The following is a 24,869-nucleotide window of genomic DNA, read 5'->3' as shown; positions in this document are numbered from 1 at the left end:
TGTTGGCTGAACTTTAGTTCATCATCGATAATGACCCCTAGGAGTTTTGTGTGGGTGTCAGGTTGAATAGTTGTATTGTTAGAAGATGTAATAAAAAAGGAGTTTTTGTGATGATAAAGAGAACAGGGAAGGAAAAGTAGGAGTTTGGTCTTTTTGAGATTTGGGATCAGTAGGTTGTGAGAGAGCCATTGTTCAGTGGATAGTAGGGCTTGTTGGGTCAGGGAGTGTAGTTCAGGAATGTTATTTGAGATGGATATAAGTGTAGAGCCGTCGGCATACTGAATAAGGGAGGATTTTCTGCATGAGGTGTAAAGATGATTGGTGAAGATGTTAAACAAAAGGGGTCCCAAGATAGAGCCTTGGGGAACACCAGTGGAGATGGGAAGGAAAGGTGAGGAGGATGAGAGCCATTTGACAGATTGTTCCCTGCCAGATAGGTAACTATTAAACCAGGCAAGTGCGAAGTGGGATAGGTGGAGATTTGCAAGTTTGGATAGTAGTAGAAGATGAGAGACAGTATCGAAGGCTTTGGAGAGATCTAAGAAGAGACAGAAAATGAGTTTATTGTTGTCTAGGACCTCTGCAATGATATGAGTGAAGGAGAGGAGGGCAGTGTTGGTGCTGTGGTGAGGAAAAAATCCATGTTGGATAGGGGTAAGTAAGTGATGCATGAGGAGGTGATTGAGAGGCTGCGAGTGAATACATTTGTCTAATATCTTGGAGAGTGGGGACAGAATGTCAATGGGTCAGTAGTTTGAGGGGTCAGTGGAGTGTCCACCTTTATGAAGAGGGATAGTAAAGAAAGATTTCCAAAGGGTGGGGACAGTTGATTCCAGAATAGATCGATTAATTAGTATAGATATAGGATAGGCAATTGAGTCAGCAGCAAGTTTGAAGAATGTAGGAGATAGATTGTCAGTGGAAGGAGAGCAAGGTTTTAGTTTGAGTAGTAGAGATTTGATGTAAGTAATGGGAACTGGCTCAAATGAAAACAAAGTTGTGTTAGTGGGACTTGGAGGGGTGGGTGTCGAAGTAGAGTTTGGCTTAGAGGTTACCAGATTTTGGATGGAAGAGATAAAGTGTTTATTCAGGAGGGTAGCTGTTTCCTGAGAGAAAGAGTTAGGGTATGGGGAGGGATAAGAGGGCTTTCCAGGATAGAGGATGTTGTTGAGAGTTGACCAAAATTTTCGAGGGTTGGATTTGTTGTTAAGCTGAGCAGAGCTATAGTATAACTTTTTGTCATTAGTTGTATGTTTTTTGCAAGGTTCCTCAGTTGCCTGTATTTTTGAAGAAGAGGTGGTTGTTTAGTTTTAGTCCAGGTTTTCCAAGCACTATCTCTTAGTTTCATAAGAGACCTAGTCTACTTGGAGAGCCAGGGAGCATGATTTGATTTTACTCTGATCTTCCTAGAGGGAGCTAAGGAGTTTAGACTACTCATGAAGATGTTATTGAAAGTGCTTACAGCATCGTTTAGAGGGAGGTGTTTTAGGATGGACCAATCTATGTTGTGAAGTTAAATTGGGATGAATTGAAAGTCAATAGTTTTTGACAGTCTTTGATAAGGTGGGGTTTAGCAATATGGGGGTAGTGTCTTAAGATGGTGGTAGGAAGATGATCACTGAGGGAGTCAGGTAAGGTGGTGGGATTGTGGTATTGGTGGAGGAATTGGTAAGGATCCAGTCTATGATGGAGCTGGAGGTGGAATTTTTATGGAAGCCAGTGGGAGATGTTTTAAGTTGGTGGAAGCCATGTAGGTGGATACTGAGTTGGGGGGAGTCAGTTGTGAGTTTGGACCAATCAATGTTGACATCACCAAGGATACGTGTCTCATATGGTATGTTGTGGGTGAACCAGTATAAGATGTTTTCAAGAATGGCAGATTGTTACCAGGTGGAAGGTAGATAGAGGCAATTGCAAATTTTTTGTGGGGATTCAGATGGCAGTTAAGGATGATGATTTCAGCTGGGAGGAAGTCAGGAATTGGGGAAGGGTAAGGTGAGAGGATAAGGTTGTTTGAGTAGAGGATGGCCACACCACCCCCTTTGTTGCAGGTCTATCAGATCAGAAGATATTATAACCTGGTGGGAGTATATCACTATTTGAGATTTGTGGCTTGAGTCAGGTTTCAGATAGGGAGAAGATATGAGGGGTATTGAGAGCTATCCATGAGTGCAAACTTTATTTGCTAGACTCTGAATATTCAATGAGTAAATAGTTAAGTATTTGGATGGAGATGATTGTTGTGACTGAGGTTGGTGACTGTTAGAGGAGTAAGATGGGGGCAGTGCAGAGGTAGTTTTGGGGAGAGTGAGTGGGGGAGAGAAGAAGAGGGGCCAGGGATGGGATGGACATCTCCAGAACAAAGTAGGTTTTTAGTGAGGAGAGAGTGTGTAGTAGATGCTAGATGGAGTTTGTATAGTTTTGACTTACCTTTGTGGGAAGGTTTAAAAACCTGTATTATGGATAGTTTACATAGACTTGAGGTAGAGGTAGTAAAGAGATTAGTGGAGATAGTAAAAGATGAAGTAGTTGGATATATGCTGTATGAGTGAGAAGCTGGTGAACATAGGAGTGGGTTAGACAGATTGGAGTGGTAAGAGGCGGAGACAGAGAGAATAAGGAGTAGTGTAGAAGATATTAGAAAATAATACATGTTGGAATAAAATATGGTCAGATAGAGTAGGTAGAGACAGTGGTACAGAGGAAGTGGTGTTGACAAGATTGACAGATTAGTAAGGTGGCTGTGGCAATAGGCAAGAAGTGGAATTGTAGTAACTAGTGGGACAGGAAAGGGGGGATAGTTAGGTATAAAGGTAACTGTAATGGGGTGGGTGAGAATGGGGGTAGGGTAGGGGAGCGAAGTGAGCCCAAGCGTAGCGAGGGCAAACGGAGCAGGGCTAGCACCCTGGTCAAGATGAAGTCAGAGAAACAATCAGATAAAGATAGTGAAAAACTAGCTTGAGAGACAAGAATATAAAGTTTCTAAAGGTATAGTCACCAGAAATAAATAAAAAAGAAATAAAATATGAACAGAAGAATGTTTACAAAAGGACACTGGCCTCAAGCTACACAAGTAGATTTACTTGAAGCAAGCCCAGTGCTTTATGGTTAAAATAATCTACAATAGAGAGGGGCTTTGGGGGGTGAGGTCTTACCAGCAGCTAAAAGCAGGGCAAAAAAAAAAAACATTAATATGTAAGTGTCTGAATACAGTAAAATAGGGCAGGTGCACTAACAAAGGCAGTTATGAGTGAGGCTAGAAATGAATTCAGGGAAGGGTAAAGTACAGAACAGGAGAATATACACAGAAACAGTATGAGGATAGTGGGTAACCAAAGAGAAAAGATAGGAGCTGCTGGCATCTGCTTTTCGTGGCCATTATCAAAATAAAACACTGTAATTTCCTGTTGTGCTTATAAATTCTAGCATTAATTAAAAGATTAGCTTATCATGTAGTAGTTATTTACTGGGACACATACTTCAGTGGTATTATTTTAAGTTTAAAATGGTGGCTTCCGGACTGATGGTTAAAGTTGCAGGGTATCTATTAAGGTCCTCAAACCTGTGTTGCCTGTACTGTGGCCAGGAGAAAACCACAGGGAAAAATCCACTAGGGCTATAAAAACAGAGAGGAGGGGGATTAGTTATGAGCAAGTAATTCAGGAAAAGAGTGAGAGACAAAAATACCATGGGTAGAGAAAAAAAAAGTAATACAGGTAGGCAGAGGCAGTATACCAAGCAATAATTTCTGTTGTATGAGTGTCTTGCACACATAGCTAGCTAAGAACACAGCAGTATTTACACCTATGCATAAAGTAATGCAGAACAACAGTAGTTAACAACAGCATAGTGTAGACATACACAAGGCAATAATTCACAAAGCAGGAAAACAGAAATGCAGGATACTAAGGACAAGAACAATGTGTAGACTTTCAGGCAGTAGGTCTTCCTTTTACTTTAGTACTACACCAAGAAATTGCAGTGAAAATACTACATATACATCTAAATGTGAAGTTAAGGTGCTGGTGCTTCTTGCAACAAGAAACTTAGGTGGAAAATATTCACATTTACAGTTGTCTTTCATTAAAAAACAAGAAATAAGATGAGTACAATTCAAAAGCTAAGCTACCCGTGATCATAAGATGCTGGAGCTCATTGAGACAGGGGAAATAGACTTTAAATATTCACAAAACTAGAGTCGTGAGAAAAAGAACACCAGTGACTGCAAATGCAAGCAATATTAAAAATTGCAAAGCAATTGCAAGCAAAATTAAAAATTGTTTAACACTTTCAATGTCATTATTATTCAGTATACAAGTAAACAATGAATCTATATACAGTGTAACAAGAATATAATTTCTAATATTATTACCTATTAGCCATTCATGTAATTCTTTCAGGAAGTGTGAAGTATCTTTTATTACAGTGCATACATGATTTAAACATTTGTTGGCTCTAAGTCAATATATTTAGAAATGGACTATGTATCCTCAAGCTGACACGATTAGTCTCATAGGTGGTGTAATTTGTGATTTGTACAACTTAGGTATATCATAAATTAAAGGTGTAATTGGAGCTATAGTGAGTAAATAATTAAATAAGTTATAATCTAATAGCTTTCACTTATACATTTTATGTAAAGAATTATTCAGTTTTAATATCATTTCATTCACACTTTGAAATTTTTATATAATCATCAGAATCAAGCAACATTTGCATTGTTTCAAAATAGTAATCACTTCAAGCACTGCTATGCCCCCACCTTTAGCTGCATCTTTATAACTAGTTTATCATTTTTAATTAAGGAATCAATGGCACAATATTCATCATAAGTCATATTGTAAAAAAAAATGTTGTATTTATTCTGATATAACAAATAATTATCATGCTCTATGGCACTTTAAAAAGTTTAAAGAACAGGATTGTAATTAGGCATGAAGGTACTTCTTTGTAAAATAGTGTCATCATTGGCATTATGTGTACCAAACATAATACTCAAGTTAAGAGATCTAAGAAGCATTTAATTTCAGTTATAACTTGTGCAACATCTACGCATTGGGCTGGCACAAACGTAAGACTGTTGTTAAGGGCATACAGTTCATTAACATTCACTTCATATTTAGATAAATACAAGTCCCTGTGTCTGGCTTATGTTTTTGTTTGGCTTCTAATACTTGCATGATGGTACACCTTCTTCCCTCCTTGGCTGTCATTTCTGTTGCTGCTTTTCCTTTTCCAAGATTGTGAAATTTGCAAGGGTAGATCCTGAAGCTGTGGAAAATCCACCTGATCTAGTGCTGTTATTAGACTGGAGTCTATTGTTGTAGTCACCTGTTGCTGAAGCACTGGTACATTTACTCTCTGAGTAGTTTCTTCCGGTCATGGAATCTCATGATATATAGAGAACTCCCTTTTCCTATTGGCCCAAACAAAGATGTTGCCAGATTTGAAATTGTTGAAACTTCTATTCAATTTTCTTTTTTAGTTTGAGTAACTCTCTTTTCAAATATACTAATTCTGTCTAGCACATCATATAACAATCTAGAATATGTGTTAAGCTAAATATTGTCAATTAGTTATATATATAGAACTCAGCCACTGGGGACAAACCCAGCCACTGGGGATGCACAAGCCAGTGCATATCTTTGTCCCAATCCCAAGCCTGGAAAAATGGGGAGGATTATGTCAGGAAGGGCATCCGGTGTAAAACATTTGCCAAATGACATATGCGAACAACAATACAGATTTCCATAGCAGATCAGTCGAGGCCCGGGTTAACAATGACAGCCACCAGTACTGTTAGCCAACAGGGTGTTGGTGGAAAATGGGCTTCTTTTGGCTGAAGGAGAAGAAAAGGGGGGAAGCATGCCCAAAGGCACTAAGAGAGAAGGAAGATTAGGAGTATGGTAGCGAGGGTAGGAACTTTGAATGTTGGCAGTATGACTGGTATAGGGAGAGAGCTAGCTGATGGAGAGAAGGAAGGTTTATATATTGTGCATGCAAGAGACCAGATGCAAGGGGAGTAAGTATTGGAGGTGGGTTCAAATTGTTCTATCATGGCATGGATGGGAGGAGAAATGGGGTAGGGGTTATCCTGAAGAAACAGTATGCCAAGAGTGTTTTGGAGGTGAAAAGTGGGTCAGATAGAGTGATGTTTACGAAGCTGGAAATTGATGGTGTGATGATGAATGTTGTTAGTTCATATGCTCTGCAAGCTGGGTGTGCAATTGATGAGAAAGAAAAAGTTTGGAGTGAGTTGGATGAAATGGTGATGAGTGTACCCAAGGGTGAGAGAGTGGTGATTTGAGTCGATTTCAATGGGGATGTTGGTGAAGGGAACACAGGGGATGAGGTAGTGATGGGTAGGTATGGTGTTAAGGAGAGGAATGTAGAAGGGCAGATAGTAGTGGATTTTTTGAAAAGGATGGACATGGCTGTGGTGAATACATATTTTAAGAAGAGAGAAGAGCATAGGGTGATGCACAAGAGTGGAGGAAGATGCACACAGGTGGATTATATCCAGTGTAGAAGAGCCAGTCTGAAGGAGATTGGGGACTATAAAGTGGTGGTAGGGGAAAGTGTAGTTAGGCAGCATAGGATGGTGTTCTGTAGGATGATGGTGATCAAAAAGAGGAGGAGGAGAGTGGAGGCAGTGCCAAGAATCAAATGGTAGAAGTTGAAAAAGAGCGATTTTGAGGTGGAGTTCAGAAAAAAGTTAAGACAGGCACTGGGTGGCAGTGAAGAGTTACCAAATAGCTGGGTAACTAAAGCAGTGCTGGTAAGGGAGACAGCTAGAAAGGTGCTTGGTGTGACATCTGGACAGAGGAAGGAGGACAATGAGACCTGGTGGTGGAATGATGAAGTACAGGAGAGCATACAGAGAAAGAGGTTAGCGAAGAAGAAGTGGGATCGTCAGAGAGATGAAGAATGTTGACAGGAGTATAAGTAGATGAGGCGTATGGTAAAGACAGAGGTGATGAAGGCTAACGATAAGGTGTATGGAGAGTTGTATGAAAGGTTAGATACTAAGTAGGGAGAACATGACCTGTACCAATTGGCTAGACAGAGGAACCAAGCTGGGAAAGATGTGCAGCAGGTAAGGGTGATAAAGGATAATGAGGGAAATGTAAGCAAGGAGAGTGTGTTGAACAGATGGAAAGAGTACTTTGGGGCGTTGATGATTGAAGAGAATGAGAGAGAAAGAAGGTGGGATGATGTGGGGATAGTGAATCAGGAAGTGCAATGGATTAGCAAGGAGGAAGTAAGGACAGCTATGAAAAGGATGAAGAATAGAAAGGCTATTGATCCAGATAACATACCTGCAGAAGCAGGGAAGTGTTTAGGAGAGATGGCAGTGGAATTTGTAACCAGATTGTTTAACGAAATCTTGGAAAGTGAGAGGATGCCTGAGGAGTGGAGAAGAAGTGTTTTGGTACTGCTTGTTAAGAATAAGAGTGATGTCCAAGCTGTAGTAACTGCAGAGGGATAAAACTGATCAGTCACAGCATGAAGTTATGGGAATGGGTAGTGGAAGGCAGGTTAGGAAGGGAGGTGATGATTAGTGATCAGCAGTATGGTTTCATGCTGGGAAAGAGCGCTACAGATGTGATGTTTGCTCTGAGAATGTTGATGGAGAAGTATAGAGAAGGTCAGAAGGAATTGCATTGTGTCTTTGTGGACTTGGAGAAAGCATATGACAGGGTGCTTAGAGAAGAGTTGTGGTATTGTATGAGGAAGTCAGGAGTGGCAAAGAAGTATGTAAGAGTGGTACAGGATATGTATGAGGGTAGTGTGAAAGTGGTGAGGTCTGTGGTATGAGTGAAGAATGCATTCAAGGTGGAGGTGGTATTACATCAAGGATCAGCTCTGAGCCCTTTCTTATTTGCAATGGTGATGGACAGGTTGACAGATGAGATCAGACAGGAGTCCCCGTGGACTATGATGTTTGCAGATGACATTGTGATCTGTAGTGAGAGTAGGGAACAGGTTGAGGAGACACTGGAGAGGTGGAGATATGCTATATAGAGAAGAGGAATGTGTGTGTGAATGAGAGGGAGGATAGAGGAATGGCGAGGAGGTAGAGAGTAAAGTTGGTGAAGGTGGATGAGTTTAAATACTTGGGATCAACAGTTCAGAGTAATGGTGAGTGTGGAAGAGAGGTGAAGAAGAGAGTACAGGTAGGGCAGAGTGGGTAGAGAAGAGTGTCAGGAGTAATTTGTGACAGACGAGTACCAGTAAGAGTGAAAGGGAAGGTATACAAGAGGGTAGTGAGACCAGCTATGTTATATCTGCTGGAGACGGTGGCATTGACAAAAAGGCAGGAGTTAGAACTGGAGGTGGCAGAATTAAAGATGTTAAGATTTGCATTGGGTGTGATGAGGATGGACAGGATTAGGAATCGGTATATTAGAGGGTTGGCTCAGGTTGGAAGGTTAGGAGACAAAGCCAGAGAGGCAAGATTGCACTGGTTTGGACATGTGCAGAGGAGGGATGCTGGGTATATTGGAAAAAGGATGCTAAGGATAGAGCTGCCAGGTAAGAGGAAAAAAGGAAGGCCTAAGATAAGGTTTATGGATGTGGTGAGAGAGGACATGCAAGTGGTTGGTGTGACAGAGCAAGATGCAGAGAACAAGAAGAAATGGAAACAGATTATCCACTGTGGCAATCCCTAATGGGAACAGCCGAAACAAGAAGAACATGAAGTTTTACATATAGCAAATCAACCTCTTTCTGAAGAGTCATTTCAATCGGTTGAAAAACGAGTTCATCAAATGTATATATTAGAGTGAACAAGATAAATTTAGGACTTGCCATCGTTTTAATAAATTAGGATATATATTCCTGTAAGTTGGCATCTTTAGCACTCGTAAACCTCTAAGAACTATTTTATATTTCAAGTAAACATCAAAACTCAAACATTCCATTGTAGTGTCTTTAGAAATTGCAATTTCTGTTCAAAATGTTCCAAATCTATCATTAGTTGAATTCACCTCAATGCTAGATGATATGTCTCACTCTCTATTTGTGTTAATGATTTATTTATTTATTTACTTACTTACTTACTTACTAATTTGTACACTAGGTTTCTGTCGGATTTCTTGCCAGACTACATTTATTTCTTGAATCAAAGAACATGTGCAGTCCTTGAAATGTGTGTGGGAGCCCCAATGTATACTTAATCCACTACTGGTGTTTCTGCCTGAGAGATTGCAGTGGGGGGGGGGGGGTAGTGAGGGGATAGGTTAGTTGCATGTGCATGTATGGAGTGAATGTCTCAGTGTGTTTGGGAAGATGGGGTGGCTGTTATACCACCACACATCCCTAGACCAATGAAAAACGCTTGCAGTGTTGGGATAGGGGGAGAACCAGCCACCACAGATAAGTCTAAAGACTTGGATCTGGGGGAACACTAGCTACCAAGGATAACTCCAAAGACATGGGTCATGGGGAACACTAGATACCAGGGAAGTTTAAGACATGGGGAGGGGACTAGCCACCAGGGATTATACTACAGAAGTGGGAAGGGGAGACACTAGGCACCAGGGATATCTTTATCTTTATACATGACTGGCATGTATACATAATATGGGTTAGTGGACTCACTAGACACCATACAGAACTCTTACATCTTGTGCATTAAATACATTTACACATAACAGGAATCTGCTAGACACCAGGGGGAACTCTGAATATTTGGGTTGCAGGGGAACACCAGCCACCAGGAATACTCTATACAGTGTGCTTTAATGGCACTTAAAATGTGGTGCAGGGAACCACTATTCACTAGGGATACTATAAGTAACATGCGTTAAAGGTATTAAAATAGATTCCAACCCTGCACCTCCCATTGAGGATATTATGCGTATGTGCCACAACTACACTCCCGTAATGTAATGCAAAAAAAAAAAAAAAAATTACAAAAAAATACAAAAGGGCAAAAGACTTTGAACCCAGCATCCTTGCCACAGGAAACCTCAGTATTAACCCCACTGCAGTATTTGATAAGTTGGAGCAACAAGGTTGCTTTTAACATACAAGGAGGACTTCAGACATTATTCAATGCCTACAACAGTTTGTGACTTATGAGGGGAAGGAACAGGGAACTGTAAGCATACCTCTTTACCTCATTGTGCAAGAAATCATGACAAAGCCACAATTAATGGTGGGGCAAAATCAGGGATGGATTTTAATTACTCCTAAAAACTGCTACTATAACCACCTTTGCACTACAATACATTTACCGAAGCATATGAAGAGTGAAACTGTAATATCTGTCATTAATGGCCAACTTTAATCATCTGTAATTTAGCAGGGCAGGGAAAAGAAGACACTGGGGACATTCTAACAACACAGAGACATACAGATATGGGGTATGTGGTGTGTGTGCTTACTGTAAGTGTGTGGGAGGGTGAATGGGGGGAGAAGCCTTTGATAACATGATGCATCAGTCACTACTGCTAATTACCCACAGGAAAGTGCTGATCTGCACCTACAGTAGTTACAGTAATACAGGGACATGTAAAATGTCATAATATTAAGATCTCTGCTCATTGCAGTTAATGTGTCTCTCAACACTCTATAGTACCTTATTGCATGAGCAGTAGAGCTGATTTTAAATCCCCAAGCATGTGCCATATACCTACACATGTGTGTGTGTGTGTGTGTATATATATATATATATATATATATATATATATATATATTTGTGTGTGTGTACATACAGAAAGAGAGAGAGAGAGATAAACACGTGAGTCTGTACTGAGGCCAATATGCAAGCACTAAAACACTGCTGATCAATGCCAGCACATTAAAACACACTTAAAAAAAAATCAGTGGATCAAAACTACAACTAATCGCAAAATGAAAGCAAACAATCTCCTTTTTACAACTGATTAACTAAATAGTCAGCACTGACACCCTGCAGCACCTTACTAATGTGTGATAAACCTAACTCTGACCCTGCTACCAACTCAGTCTAATACCTTGTGTTAGGAAGACCCCTTTCCATAAAACTATCACTACACAAGGCACTCAGAAAATCATCACATTAACCGACAGATAGAAACAACACTAAATCTATCCCCTTCCCTAGCTCTTCATCCCTAATCCACAAACACTCAGACACTTGATCCCACCCCCAATGCCAAAGCTTTCAGTATATCTAAATGTTTAGGCACTGAAAAACCCAAACTCACATTTTCTTTAACAGCAAGTACTTGATCTTCATATTTTCATCATCTCAAGCAATCCACAATGAATGCTTTCAATGAATTTCCCAAGTATTGCACTCTGTTGATGAACTGCTGTTAGACAGAGTAAAGCTCATTCATGTACACATACAAGGGCATTTTAGTTTTTATGAGGACAAAAAGCAGTCACCCTCACTGGAAGAGGACAGGCACACACAAACACTCAAATACTTGCAGCTCCCACCACCACATAATCACACAATACTGGACACAGCATCTTTCCCTGTTCGGTCCCCCCAGCTCCCCCATTCACCAACTCATGCCACATGCACACAAGCACATACACACACAAACACTTGTCCATTTATTGGTTTGTAAATCAATATGTACTTATTAGACTATTGATCTGTGAGAATTTTAATAGGCTTAGTCTTACATTCCCATGGTGCCATTTAGCCGTCATGTTTTGCATATGAATAACCTTGGGACAGGATGAACATGGATATGTTGGAACAATCTTTCCACTTGTCTCTGTGACTGTCCCTACCTTTGCATCTAATGACACTTGTAACCTATCATCACTACTCTTTTACTTGGACAAGTGGTACCTGATGCACACTGTGGCCAGTCTATGTGTGTATTATACAACCTTTGTGTATGTTTGTATACATCGTTTTTATGTTATGTGTACTGCTAATTTTGGCTCACTTTCACACTGCCTCTTAGCTAGTGCACAGCTTAATGCTCCTGCCTCTGTTTGGTCTAGGCTTTATCAGCAACCTGCTCTTTTACAGGCTTCTCTTCAGGTACCTCCCCCTTTTGCAGCTGTTTTATATTAACATGTTGTATAACAATTCATGTACTGCAAAGACTTTATTATATTCTTCAAAATCATAATGCAGTGCATCACTAAAGATGTATACAGTAGAAGCAGACTTTTAGCATGTCAAACACATATTTGACAATGACTCGGGTTTGTGACAGAGCCATATTGTAGGCATTCTCCGTCATGATTTGTAGGTATTTTAGGCTCAGGGTATATCTGGCATAGCCAATAAGATGGGCAGTGGAAAAATCACCCTGCACAAAGCACTGGCATAAATCACAAATTTCAGATGCGGGAGTAATGGGAACTAACCAGAAAGTCTGCTGACACATTGGATATTATACCCCTGTACATTACTGATGACCTGGCAATTGAAGTGGAACCCCTTTCTGTTGATATACCATTGTACCTGCTCCCCAGGTGAGGTCTTTATTTTAATATGATTGCAGTCTATGGTCCCCGGTACCCCAGAGAAATGGGCTTTGTTATAAAATGCTTTCTTGGCATGGCATCTCTCATCTGTGGCACATAGAAACCACATATGCTCTCCCACATCCTCCAGTATGGCATTGAGAAACTGGCAGAATATTCTTGGGGCAGATGTGTTGCATTCAACTCCTGTGTTCTCCTTTGTTCACTGAAAGGTGGCTGTTGCTAGAATTCTCAAAGCCACACATACCTTGGTGTCCACAGGGATAGATACTCTAGTTATCCCATGAGTCTTCATATGAGGATGACAAATCTTAGCCAATCACTGCCTAGTGCCTCTATCCACACAGTAGTGGTCTACTATTTTGTGTCATGGAAGGCATGGTATGTTAGGTGAGAATGATTGACTATGTAGCACCAAGGGCAATTACATGCATCTCCATGTCTACTGGCAACAGCAACAACAACAGTCCCTTGCATAAGCATCTTGACTAATACAGCAGCTACTCCAGAAATATTTGCGTGATCTGTCTCCCATAAGTTCAACATTTTGCTGTGGTCAACATCGCTGTCAGTAGCTCCTCCCTGTGCGGAATACATACATTACCAAATTGCTCCATCATGTTGTTAACTCTCATTTGTATCCAACATTCCTTTTATGTTAAATATGTTGCTCATTTCCATGTCATTATACATCCACTTGCACATTATACAGGCAGTGGGATTTCCTGGTTTTCCACAACAGCACTCAGCGGGTCTCTGAATCACTCCATGTAGAGTGTAACAACTCATCTTACAAAATCTGTTACAGTGATACAAAAAGTGTTAAAGAATCATAGGTTCATAGGTAGGTACTAGGCTATTGGCCCTAGGGCCTATATAAGCCTAGCCAAATGTACCCTGGCTTTTGCAACCCATGAAAATTATTTTCCTGTGCCACTGTTGAGCAGTGCCACAGAAGTGATCCCCAGGGTGAATTTCCTATCTCCCATCCAATCATCAAGATTTTTCTTGAAGAGTGCTAATGAGGTGCTTTGTTTGATATAGATAGCTAGTTTGTTCCAGAGTATGGGAAGTCCCTGGACAGGAATCTATCCCTCCAGCATGTTCAGTTTATTGTGGTGCTGAGATTTAGGTCCCTAGAGCATGTAGCTCGTATGGATTGGGATTTCTTTAAGCAGAGCATGTCTAAAAGCTCTGGGTTTGACATAGCTTTGTGTGTTAGGCAGAGATCACCTCTGAGTAGGCGATATGCAATGGAGTAAAGCTGCAGTTTTTTTGAGACGGTGTGCATAGGGCATCTCTTTGAGGCCGGTAATCCTCTTTGTGAGGTATTTCTGTGGCCTTTCCAGTTGTTGTAGATGTCTTGTGAGGTACATACCAAAAGGGGCATTGTACTCTATAATGGGTCTAATGAGTGACGAGTAGAGGGGAACAATGAACTCTTTTTTCCTGGATGAGAAACCTTTTGTGATGAGGTGCGCCACATAGAAGGATTTCCTGACTACTGTGGCGATGTGATTATCAAAGGAGAGACTACTGTCCACCTGTGTCCCAAGGTCTCTTATCACACTTTCGGTGTTAAGTAGACTACCACCTATGTGGTAGTTCATGGGTACTGAGTTTTTACCAAAAGGGATGACAATGCACTTTTTGGCTTTGAGCTTGAGGCCATGGCTTTGACACCAGGCATCTGTCTCAGCGAGGCCCTTTTGTAGGATGTCCACATCTTTTGGAGTTTTGATTATGACTCCTAGTTTGCAGTCATCTGCGAACTTCATTAGCCAAAGACCTTCTGTGTTGGCCTGTACTTCAGAGAAGTAGATACCAAACAGGAGAGGACCCAGGACTGAACCCTGTGGTACTCCACTTGTCACTGGTCTGAAGTTGGATTTGGAGTCTGCTACTTTCACAGTGTGGATTCTGTCAGTGAGCCAGTTGGCATCCCATCTTGTGACATAGGGATTTATACCTAGTTTAGTGAGTTTATCTATAATTCCAGAGTGGGGGATGGTGTTGAAAGCCTTGGCGAGATCTAGATAGGCTGTGTGAACCACCTTACCCTCATCTATGGCTTTGGTGACTGCTTCAAAGAAGTCTATCAGGTTTAGGAGAAATGATCTGCCTTTTACAAACCCGAACTGGGTGGGGTCCTGAGTTTGGAGATTACCATTGTCATTGTTTATAAGTTCCATGATGATACGCTCCATAGCCTTGCAGACCAGGCTCATTAGGCTAATGGGGCAGTAGTTTCCGGGGTCTGTGGTGGCTCCCCCTTTGTGGAGTGGGATAAATGTTGCTGTGTGCCATTCAGTGGGCACATAGCCTGTCCAAGCCTTTATTTCTCTGGACTTGCCAGTTTATATATTTATTTCTTGTGGTTAGTTTAAATAAAAGGGTCTTGTTTAGTTTTAAGATGTGAGAATACATAAACTGTTTTTAAGTAACTACTTCATCTGCTATATTATAAAAATAAATAAATAAATAAATACTTTGCCAATAAATATATATTTCAAGTAAGTGGTGCATCTCATTAAAAAAATTCTGAGCCCTAAACTTTGTAATATAGAAATATACATTCCCTGTATTACCTGAGATTTTCCACTTATCTCTGCTATTTTTGAAAGGAAGCATGTTCAAATCTTCTCCCTTCAGTCATTAGCCAACTTATAATAAAATGAAAATTGATAACCTGATGGTGGAGCTGAAGAAACCTTCATATGTTTTGCACTTTCCACAATGAAGTATCCATTTTGTTGTTAGTCCTCAATAGCATTTCTCACGATTGCATTTAGAAATAACCAGATTCTAGAGATCATATGGCTCTCAACGTGGCGCACAATTATAGGTTTATAGGTTGGTACTGGGCTATCTACCTGAAGGCATATATTAGCCCAGCCATGTTGTGCGGTATTCACCACCCCTTTAGTAGTTCCCTAGACCCTTGTACTAGCAGCTAGTACCCTTGGCCCCTATCTAGTAGTGCTGTTTGGTGTGATCCCCGGTGTGAACTTTCTGTTACCCATCCACTCATCAAGGTTCCTCTTGAAGAGTGATAGTGAGGGGCTCTGTCTTATGTAGATCGGGACCCTGTTCCATAGTAAGGGAAGTCTCTGCAAAGGGAATCTATCCCTCCAGCATGTTCTATTCATTGTTGTGTAGAGGTTTATATCCCTAGAAACGTGTAGCTCGACTAGATTTGGTTTTGCTAAGATGGAGCATGTTCAACAATTCTGGGTTGCACATGGCTCTGTACGTTAGACAGAGATCGCCTCTGAGAAAGTGGTATGCAACAGAGAACAGTCTTAGCTTTTTCAATCGTGCTGCATAGGGCAACTGTTTGAGGCCAGTAATCCTCTTGGTTAGGTACCTTTGTGGTCTCTCCAGCTGCTGGAGATGTCTAGCCAGGTACATTCCAATTGGTGCATTGTACTCAATATTATTGTAGTATAATTATTGTATAAATGTAATATGGTGCATTTCAGTTTCCAGACAAGTCCATAAAGAGTTTGCAGACATTTTCAAAACGTTTTAAATTAGGAGGAGAAAACAAAAGCACCAATAATTGCATCCGTCCTGGTTTACATACTATGGAACTGTCCTCCCTGACTGCCCTGCTAAACATATTACGAAAAACATGCAAGATTTTGTGAGCAATTGTCATTAAAAGTAGTTTAATATTTTATATTTAAAATATCTACAGCATTTTTTCAATGTATTCTGGTGGATGCCAATTTTTTTTTTTTTTTTTTTTTTTATGCCTGTTTTTCCTTTCTTTTTCTTTATATTTCTTCTAGGTATGTTATTCTTTGGTACCTTCTGTCCACCAATAAGCATGTAGAGTTACGTACAACACTTGGAAGTTTAAATAACAAAAGAATAATACTATTAAAAATAAGTGACTTTTTTAAGTGGCACGCAAGAAAATTTCATGTATTTTGCTTTGCACTTTCAAACCCTTTAGATAAAATGTAACATAAAATAAATAGCAATTATACCGAAAAAGTCTCAGAAACTGTCTCAGTTATTGCTGCTACTTCTGCTACTACGACTACTACTACACGCGTGCAGGCACGCACAGAGAGAGAGAGTATCAATTTCATTCTTTGAAGGCTAACAAGTCCTCCGTCACATAATACCAACCAAGTAGGGTTTGCACTACTACTACTACTACCTGTCACAGCACAGCAGCTAGATTGCATGACCCTTTCATACAAATATAATTCACATTTGATATAAGACAGTAATTAACAACAGTTCACTAAAATTTAGTGTTGCATTTTTAAATTTCAACATGTTTTATCATGCAGCATGCATTTTACTTGCCTTGCTTATCGAAATAACTGATATAAAATACTGCAATAAATCACAGGCTCTAAAAAGGCAACAGTTAGATATAAATTTTAAGATGTCGACCTTATCTTAAGATTAAGAGAAGACATGCACGTATTTTATCAAGCAACGTGCATTTTCATTATATTATTTATTGTAAATCACATGTAGTAAAAAGCAACAGCCATGTGTAAGTTTTAAGAAATCGACCCTCGGGCTAAGATCAAGAGAAGAAATGCCCAGCTTTTTTCTGACACCTCACTTTTTGCTCAGAAGACAGCAAAGGCAATAGATGGAGCTTTCTTGTCTCAAGTAACATTACATAGAGGCAGATGTGGTGATTCAAATTGTTGGCTTTTCCATGATTCCAGCAGTATCAATCAACGTATTAAGTTGTTGCAGGTGTTGGAGGGGGATCTGTCTGCAGTACCTTGTGTTGTCGGGCACGGGGCACTCGCTGTCCGGGAAGAAGGCCGTTTCTTAACCCCTGAGTGCATCTGCGAGGATAACTGCGCAGGAGGCTTGGATGATGCTACTGCCGGTACCCGCGCGCTCTCGTGCTTGGTCTCGTGCTCGCTCGCGCCCTTCCTCGTTCGCTCGCTCGCGCCTCCTCTAGTCCATTTGAGCTCGTGGCTCTCATTTTCCTTGGCTCAGTGTTGCTGATAATATAGCGGAGCGGAGAAACACGAGAGACAGACAGCAGGTTCCTTGAGCATCAGCTGGTGCAAGCGTTCATCCCACATCGGCCGCCTGGTGTGTTCGTTTATCTGTCTCTTGTTTCTGCTAAAGTCCTGATCTGCCCGTTGAACTTTCAGGCGACTGTCTGTCTCAACCTGTTTTTAACCTTTACCCGTTGGAGTCTCCCTCTCTCTCCCTCTGCCCTCCCTGAGTGTCTATGAGAGAGGAAAGCTCCGTTACTCGACTTCGGTGTTTTGAATGGAAAGATGGCGATGTTCTGTACCCAGCCTTCCCGTATAGGAGCATGTCGTCCTCCAACAGCTCGCTCTGACTTTGTAAGGCTGCTAATGATGTTATTACCAGTCTTTCTTGTCCCACTGCTGCTGGCCCCAGGGGCGACAGGTTATGCCTACAGCTTTCCGCAGCAATACACGTAAGTAACAGTCCCGCTCTGGGGCAACACTGTTGTCTTTAAAGAAGAGGCTTGTGTCTTGTGCTGAAACGTGTATTTCCAGGTGTGTTAATGTGGCTAATCAGAAGGAACGGCAACTGGCACACTTTTTTCTTGATTTGGGGAAGGGGATACTGCATGGGACGGGGGTTATTTTATTCTGTGGAGCCGCAATATTTTATGGCATGGACTTGGAAAGTAGATGGACTCTTGAACTTTGTGAAATTTCAAGGAGGAAGCTAAGCTTGTTTTAGAACATCAGACCTTATTTGTGCTTGTAATGGGTCCATGAGTGATTTAAATGCCTTTCTTGGCACGCACCCGAATACGCCTGAGTCCAGAACGGGAACGCAGATTATACTGCTAGCTTCACTGGTCTCATGCCATGAATAATGGATAGGAGCACTGCTAGTTAGAAAGTATGCTGCAAATTTACAGAACTAGTAAGTGTTCATGCCTCTCTACTGCCCAGATTTTGTGTATGTTTCTCATAAAAGTTGTGGTTTTCTGGCTAATTGCTTGGGATGGAAATTATTAAATAATGAAAGGCATTTGAGGTGCAGACTGCATACCCTTCAGAAAAAGCATGCTGTCAGAAATCATGTTATTATAGCAACTTTCTAAGTTTGTAAGAGCAATATTTAAAATGTTTCCCTATGACTGGGCCTTTGCCACCCCTCACCCCCATATATTAAGCTTTGTCCAGATTTCTAGTCTTAAGAGGTTGAAGTGTATGTGTGTGTGTGTGTTTTACTTGAAGTTCTTGTTTCCTTAGTTTATGCGTCTGCAGGTACTACAGACCAAAATACAGAAGTGAAACTTTCAATGCTATATAAATAGCGTGAGGGAGGAGTGAAGCAAGCTGGTTGTAAATGGAGTGGTATTCATTAACTATGTATTATTTGCCGGAGGATAAGATTTTAATATGCAAGACAATTAATCGTGTTTAAGGACAGGATGACAATAACCATCAACCTGTTAGCGCAAGGATAAGAGACAAATGCAAAATTAGCCGATGCAAAAGTCATAATTAAAGACCACTTATTAAATTTGAGCACCGAGTCAGTTTTAACATTGCTGGAATAGCAGGATTGCCATTAACAGGCATTGGCGAAGTATTGAACTGTAATGTATTGAATAATTGCTTACTGTAATAATCACTCTCTTCTGTCACAAGATATCAGGAGGACGAGGCAGACTTTAGGCTGAATTCGGGACGACCTTAAAAGAAGGATCTCCTGATTGTTATGTTTAATAGTGCAATAAAGTCTGGATTATCTGGATGTGTAGATTTTCTTGTCCTGATTATTGACTGTCAGAAGATTTGTGTGGTAGGAGCAATTGTTCCAAATCCGCAAATGGGGCGACAAAGTGCAGGTTTCCTAACAGCCCGAAGAAATGAAATCACAATACCCCATACCATTCCTGATTTTTGCAGAATGCCCTGATTTTTGTGTTGTATTTTTGGTATTTTCCTCATAAAATGTATAGATTACAGAGAAGTCGTGGAAGAGTGAAGTCGCTAAATAGTAACAGACATTTGAGTTTCAGACGTCATGTCATTCAGAAAATGCATGTTAATGGAACACACCTCATTCTAGAAACTTTTTAGGTTTATAAAAGCAATATTTATAATCTCCCCCTATTTTGGGGCCTTTGGCCTCTCCATTACTTTTGTCTTTGTCCAGATTTCTTGAGTTTTTTTTTTTTAATTAGAGAGTGAGAGCTCATTAGGGGTGCCAAGCTGAAAAATAGTTTAATGAAATGAAAAAACATTTTCAGTAGAGCCACTGCAGATTTTTCGGCTTCTGAAGCGAACCACTGACCTTTCCAAACTAAAACGATGGTCCTTAACTGCGAGTAAAGCATTTTAAATCCACATCACATTGTTTTCGACCCCCCCCCCCCCAATTTCTAAAATATTTGGAAAGGTTTGGGAATCCTCAAATGTCATAAATGTTTGTACATAGCGCCAAGTAAACTATTAATTATATTTGGTTCAGGATCTTTAAATGTATCAGGTCTGACTGTATGGTGGCAGGGAAGTTGATGTTAACTACACGGTGTCCTCGGTACCTGGTTGGATACAAATGACATTCTTAATGGAAACTTGATCAAAATATTACTGCATTCCCTTCTTATGTGGTTATTCCTCTGCATCACTATCGGTTGTAAGTTGGTAATTCATTTATTTATTTCCTAAATGTGACTTGTGGATCATATTGTGTAGGAAGTTACATACTCGAATCACCATCGTATGCTGTCAGCGCTTTTAAGAATATGCTGCAGGGTTTGTCTGACAGTGTCCACATATTTTTGGAACGTAAGTAGAGAACTTTAACAATGCAACTGTGCCCCTTATCTGAAGCCCATTTGCTTGCACAGTAATCATTTGCTATTCAGTATCTACAGTTTGTGGGCATTAAGGTTTACGTCCTGTAAGTAAGCGCTTATTCAGCTGTCTGTAAAGAGCAGTGTTTTACCAGCCTGCACTCATAGCTATTTAGCAGTCCATGAATTCATTTTTGAGATGACAGACACCAAGGCAGAAATGTAACACATTCGCAATTCTGTACTTAAGCAAGCTGCATCTCTGAGGCACTTTAAACGTATGTAAAAAAATAATGTATGCATTTTGTTCGTAATAAATGAAAGGTTCCCATCCCTCTCGGCTGTCCAGAATTTCGCAGATATCTATATTTTGCCTCATATTTGTGTTCTTTCCCTCAAAAAATCTTTTCGTCAAATTATTGAGGATTGCAGTCACCAAATAAGGACAGGCATTTGAGTTTGAGAGTTTAAAATCCTTCTTAGTGTATGCTAACGCAAAACCTATTATAGTGACAACTTTCTTAAGTTTATAACAACATGTAAAATCTGTCCCATTTTTCGGGGCCTTACTCTCAAGCCCCCCCCCCCCCCCCAATCATGTTTGGCTTTGTCCAGATTTCTTGCAGTAGAAGGATGAGAGGTATGGTTTCACGCGAGGACTGCTTTGAAGTTAGGACGCCTTTCTGTAATGTCTGTAATGAAAGTAGTTGATGCTACCCAAAACCAAAAGAGGGAGGTAAAAGATAAGATAGGACACAGGGCTTCAGACTGTTTCTGGAACACAGAGACACTGAAGTTCGAGTCTACCGAAGTCTGGGGACTTGAGAAAACCCACAGCGCGTGGTTACTGTCAGCTGTGCGTGCGTGCGTGCAAGTGTATGGGACTTGACCTTTGTACGCTAAGATTTGTTCTGAGTGTCAAAGCCGGAAATACCAAGGTGCAAGCAATTCAGATTAAAGAGACTTTTAAAATGTCATTGCTTTTTGACTTAACTTGTTATTAGGGTAAAGGGACTTTAGCATGCGTTTTCTGAAGTAAAATAACTATTTGATAAATGTTATGATTATAATTAACCCCATTCTCTTAAAGTAGTACACTGTTTTAAGAGAGAGAGAGAGCAAACGTTTGTGAAAACCAGGGTCGTGCCAGGCAATCTCAGAGGTACTTAGGAGTTAAATCACATAAACTTCAACAAACCTACTTAGGTACTGTTTAATATCCCACATTCGGTTGAGTATCGTCTTACTTTAAAACAGTGCAGAACAGATTATATTCCTCAACATCGTATTAACTGTCTGCTACTGGGCATTTCTGAAGAAACAGGCAGGTGGAAGTAACGCACAACTGTTTTTACAAAGAGTCCCTTTATAACATTATTTTATGTACCCCCCATACCAATCACAACATGCATAATTCGTACAATATGGGCAATGATGGACCCTTTTCGTGTGCTGGTGTATGATATAACTGTTAACCGTTTTAGGGATATGGCTGATGAACATGAAAGGGTAACTGCAGAGAACAAATTAATAAAATCTGTAAAACTGGAAGAATAATTACAACACTGCCTTCTTCCTTACTAGGAATCGATTATTATTATAGTTGCTGATGTCTGAGCACCGAGCAGGTAACATAAGACAGAGTTTAGGCAGAAGCAATGCGGGAAGGCAGAATATTTAAATGTAACTGTCGCATCGGTTTTGGCGTCGTGCATTGTATGGCGTGTTGTGTGTTCCTGCAGTACAAAATAATCAACAGCTGTGTGTGTGTGTGTGTGTGTTGTGACTTCAGGTAGGATTTCGTATTCAACAGTTGTAGTCTGACCTCTTTCATCTGATGTAGAGCCATACTCTGTTCCTTCCCTTAAGGGTAAACGATTTTATTTCTTGCGTGTAATGAGTTGTGTTCTGTACAGCAGGTTTTTAGGCTTCTGGGAGGTTTTATTTATTTATTTTTTGCAAAGATATTACAAAATAGTATAAGGATGGGGAACAGTGACTAATGGAGTATGTAGAATGGGTGGACAGTGACTAATGGGAGTATGTAGAAACTATGTTTGAAACATGAAGAAAAAAATAATATATACATATACACATTTATATTATATATAACTTTAAAAGCAGCCCAGAACAGCATAACTTTCCTCCCATCCTTTTGAGTTCAGGTAAAAATGGAAGTTAGTATACAAGTCATGGCACATATTGAAGTGGTTGTAAATGGTGAGAAATAATTATCCTCTTCAATGTTTATGCAGATGTTTTAAATAAAATATTTAAGATATCCATAGTAATAATGTAACTAACAGTTATTAAAGCAGATATCGATTCACTATGGCAAAACTAGAAATATAACTAAACAGGAGAAAACATTTATTCAAACTATTTAAGATATCCATAGTAATAATGTAACTAACAGTTATTAAAGCAGATATCGATTCACTATGGCAAAACTAGAAATATAACTAAACAGGAGAAAACATTTATTCAAACTTTATTACTTGGAGCTTGATTGCAACATAAAATAATAATCAAATGTGAGAACAACTAATAAACCTTACAAGGATCCTCCTACTTAACCCAGCTACTGCCCATACTCTAGAACTTATCAGAATCAGTTGTAAAATTCAGCTACAGTGATTATCTTTATATTGTTTCTTTAAGTATCTTTTCATTGTCCAGGGAAATTATGGGAACTGGTATAGTCTTGTGCTTTCTGCTATCATAATGTAAGTAAAGCTATCATCACTGGCAATAAAATATGAACTGACTCATTGAAAATACCGATGTAGGGTTTGTAAACATATCTTAGACTTTACTGAGCCAGTTTCTGACAGTGTCTGCAGACTTGTACTGTACTTTATCACTCAGTCCTTGTTCTTTTTATAGTCCATATATGTTTGCTTTCTGCAGTTTAAGAACTATGTCCAGGTGCATGGAGTGATGTGCTCGTCTTTTGTAGCATAATTGTCATTAGAATTAGAAATAATTCATCAAAGAGGCAGGGGAGCATCTGAAGACAAAGTAAAGGTCAATGAGAATGTAACTTCTGGATGTGCGCGTAAGCATGATCCAGTGCCAGGATGCCTGGCATAAATGGGTTCATAACCTTTCGAATGAGGAAGAAAATATCCATTCACACCAGGAGCAAAGCGGACAGAAACAGCTTAATTTGCATTTAAATTACTAGGTTGTAAGATAAGGAATCATTGTTTGTGCTTACAAGCTACTACAGGTATACAACAGAAGGCAGAATGGGCTTTTCCTTCAAATTCCTATCAAGTAATGCAGTGTTAATATGGTCTAGCATGAAAAATGTAGGGGAAATATTTTTGAGTTGTATTTTTTGGTTGCAACTAGAAAGAGACAGACAATGATTTAACAAATAACTAAATGCAACATTTTGAGACTGCGCTTTTGGTTTAATGCAGTTTCCTTTCTCCAGCTACCATGAACAGAATAGTGTAGTAGCGCTGCTACCCATTCTGTTTCATAGGAAGACTTCTGTACCCATGACTTTGACTTAATGTTGTCACCTCCACAATCAGTTATATAAACAGTGGTTCCTTTTTTACCACTCATCTGCTTAGCTTGATTATTTAAATAAGTGGCATATTGTTCTACCAGATTTTCCATATGCTTCAGCAACAAAAGGGATGCGATAGAGGATAATCCAGATATTTTGATTGTATAGCTTGTTGTTTTAGTCAAACTAATTACTAGTATAGTTGGGCTGTCAGTGCCAGTTCAGATTTTTTTCGGGCCCGGCTGTACCACCAGACATATATACTACCAGCTCACTTCCCTTTTTTAAGGGCCCACCTGCAGTGGTGTTCTACCCCACAGCATAGTTTTTGGCATCTGAAGCAAAGACAAAACAGTTTGGTTTTCCAAATCAGTTACATTGATTATTCTAAGCAATACCAAAAGTCTGCTGGGTGTACTGTGACATAAAAGCAATCTTAGAAGGGATGTTGCTGACAAGTTAGTTAAGCAGGCATGCAAATGAGGATTTGCATGGGGATATACACTTTGGGTGGTTCAGCCAGTCTGCTCTTTTCATGTGATCACTTAGGATAAAGTGCAAAGTCTAATTCTGTGTCCGATGCTCATCATGTTTCAGCTTAATAATGTGATTCAGTTTAGCTCTTGTGTTATTATCATCACTTCTGACATACTTGGCAGATTTCCGCACAACAGGAGTACAAAACTTTAACTTGTGGCATATTTGTTCTCTCTGTTAATTATTATTGTTGTTGTTATTATTATTAGTATTATTTTTATTAAATAAATGATTACTTGCCACTGTTCTTTATGTAAGGCTCGGTATAGACTCTTGACTTATTCTTGTCCATTAAAAATTTGATACCTATTAGAGAATTTAAAATGGCAGAAATCTGGAAAGGTTATTAATTAATACCGGAGATTAGAATGCATATGCATTTTACATTTTCATTCAGACAGAAGATTTCCTGATATTGAGTTTTTCACACCTTGTAGAGCTTCATGAATATTCTCTGTAAAAGTATGAAGTGCTAGGTCTATTTGGGAGATGTTGTAGATGTCTTCCATTTTGGTCATGATAATGAAATAACTGGGCATTATAAGGCATATAACAACAATATGCACCGTGTCA

The 24,869-nt window shown here is 39.8% G+C and overlaps 1 protein-coding gene across 1 annotated transcript in view; it reads left to right on the top strand.

The window, feature by feature from the left end:
• The first annotated feature begins 17,373 nt into the window (after nt 1–17,373).
• CACNA2D2 (calcium voltage-gated channel auxiliary subunit alpha2delta 2) overlaps nt 17,374–24,869 on the top strand; it is a 5,241,953-nt gene continuing 5,234,457 nt past the window's right edge. The window contains exon 1 of the mRNA XM_044078189.1: nt 17,374–17,887. Within this exon, the coding sequence (XP_043934124.1) occupies nt 17,721–17,887 (167 nt within the window). The 5' untranslated portion in view covers nt 17,374–17,720. The remainder of the gene's footprint in view (nt 17,888–24,869) is intronic.

Source organism: Protopterus annectens, chromosome 7.part0 (genome assembly GCF_019279795.1).
Source record: "Protopterus annectens isolate FY-2018-M chromosome 7.part0, PAN1.0, whole genome shotgun sequence".
Lineage (NCBI taxonomy): Eukaryota > Metazoa > Chordata > Ceratodontiformes > Protopteridae > Protopterus > Protopterus annectens.
The sequence above is the reverse complement of the archived record's forward strand: the minus strand, read 5'-3'. Positions and strand labels throughout refer to the sequence as shown.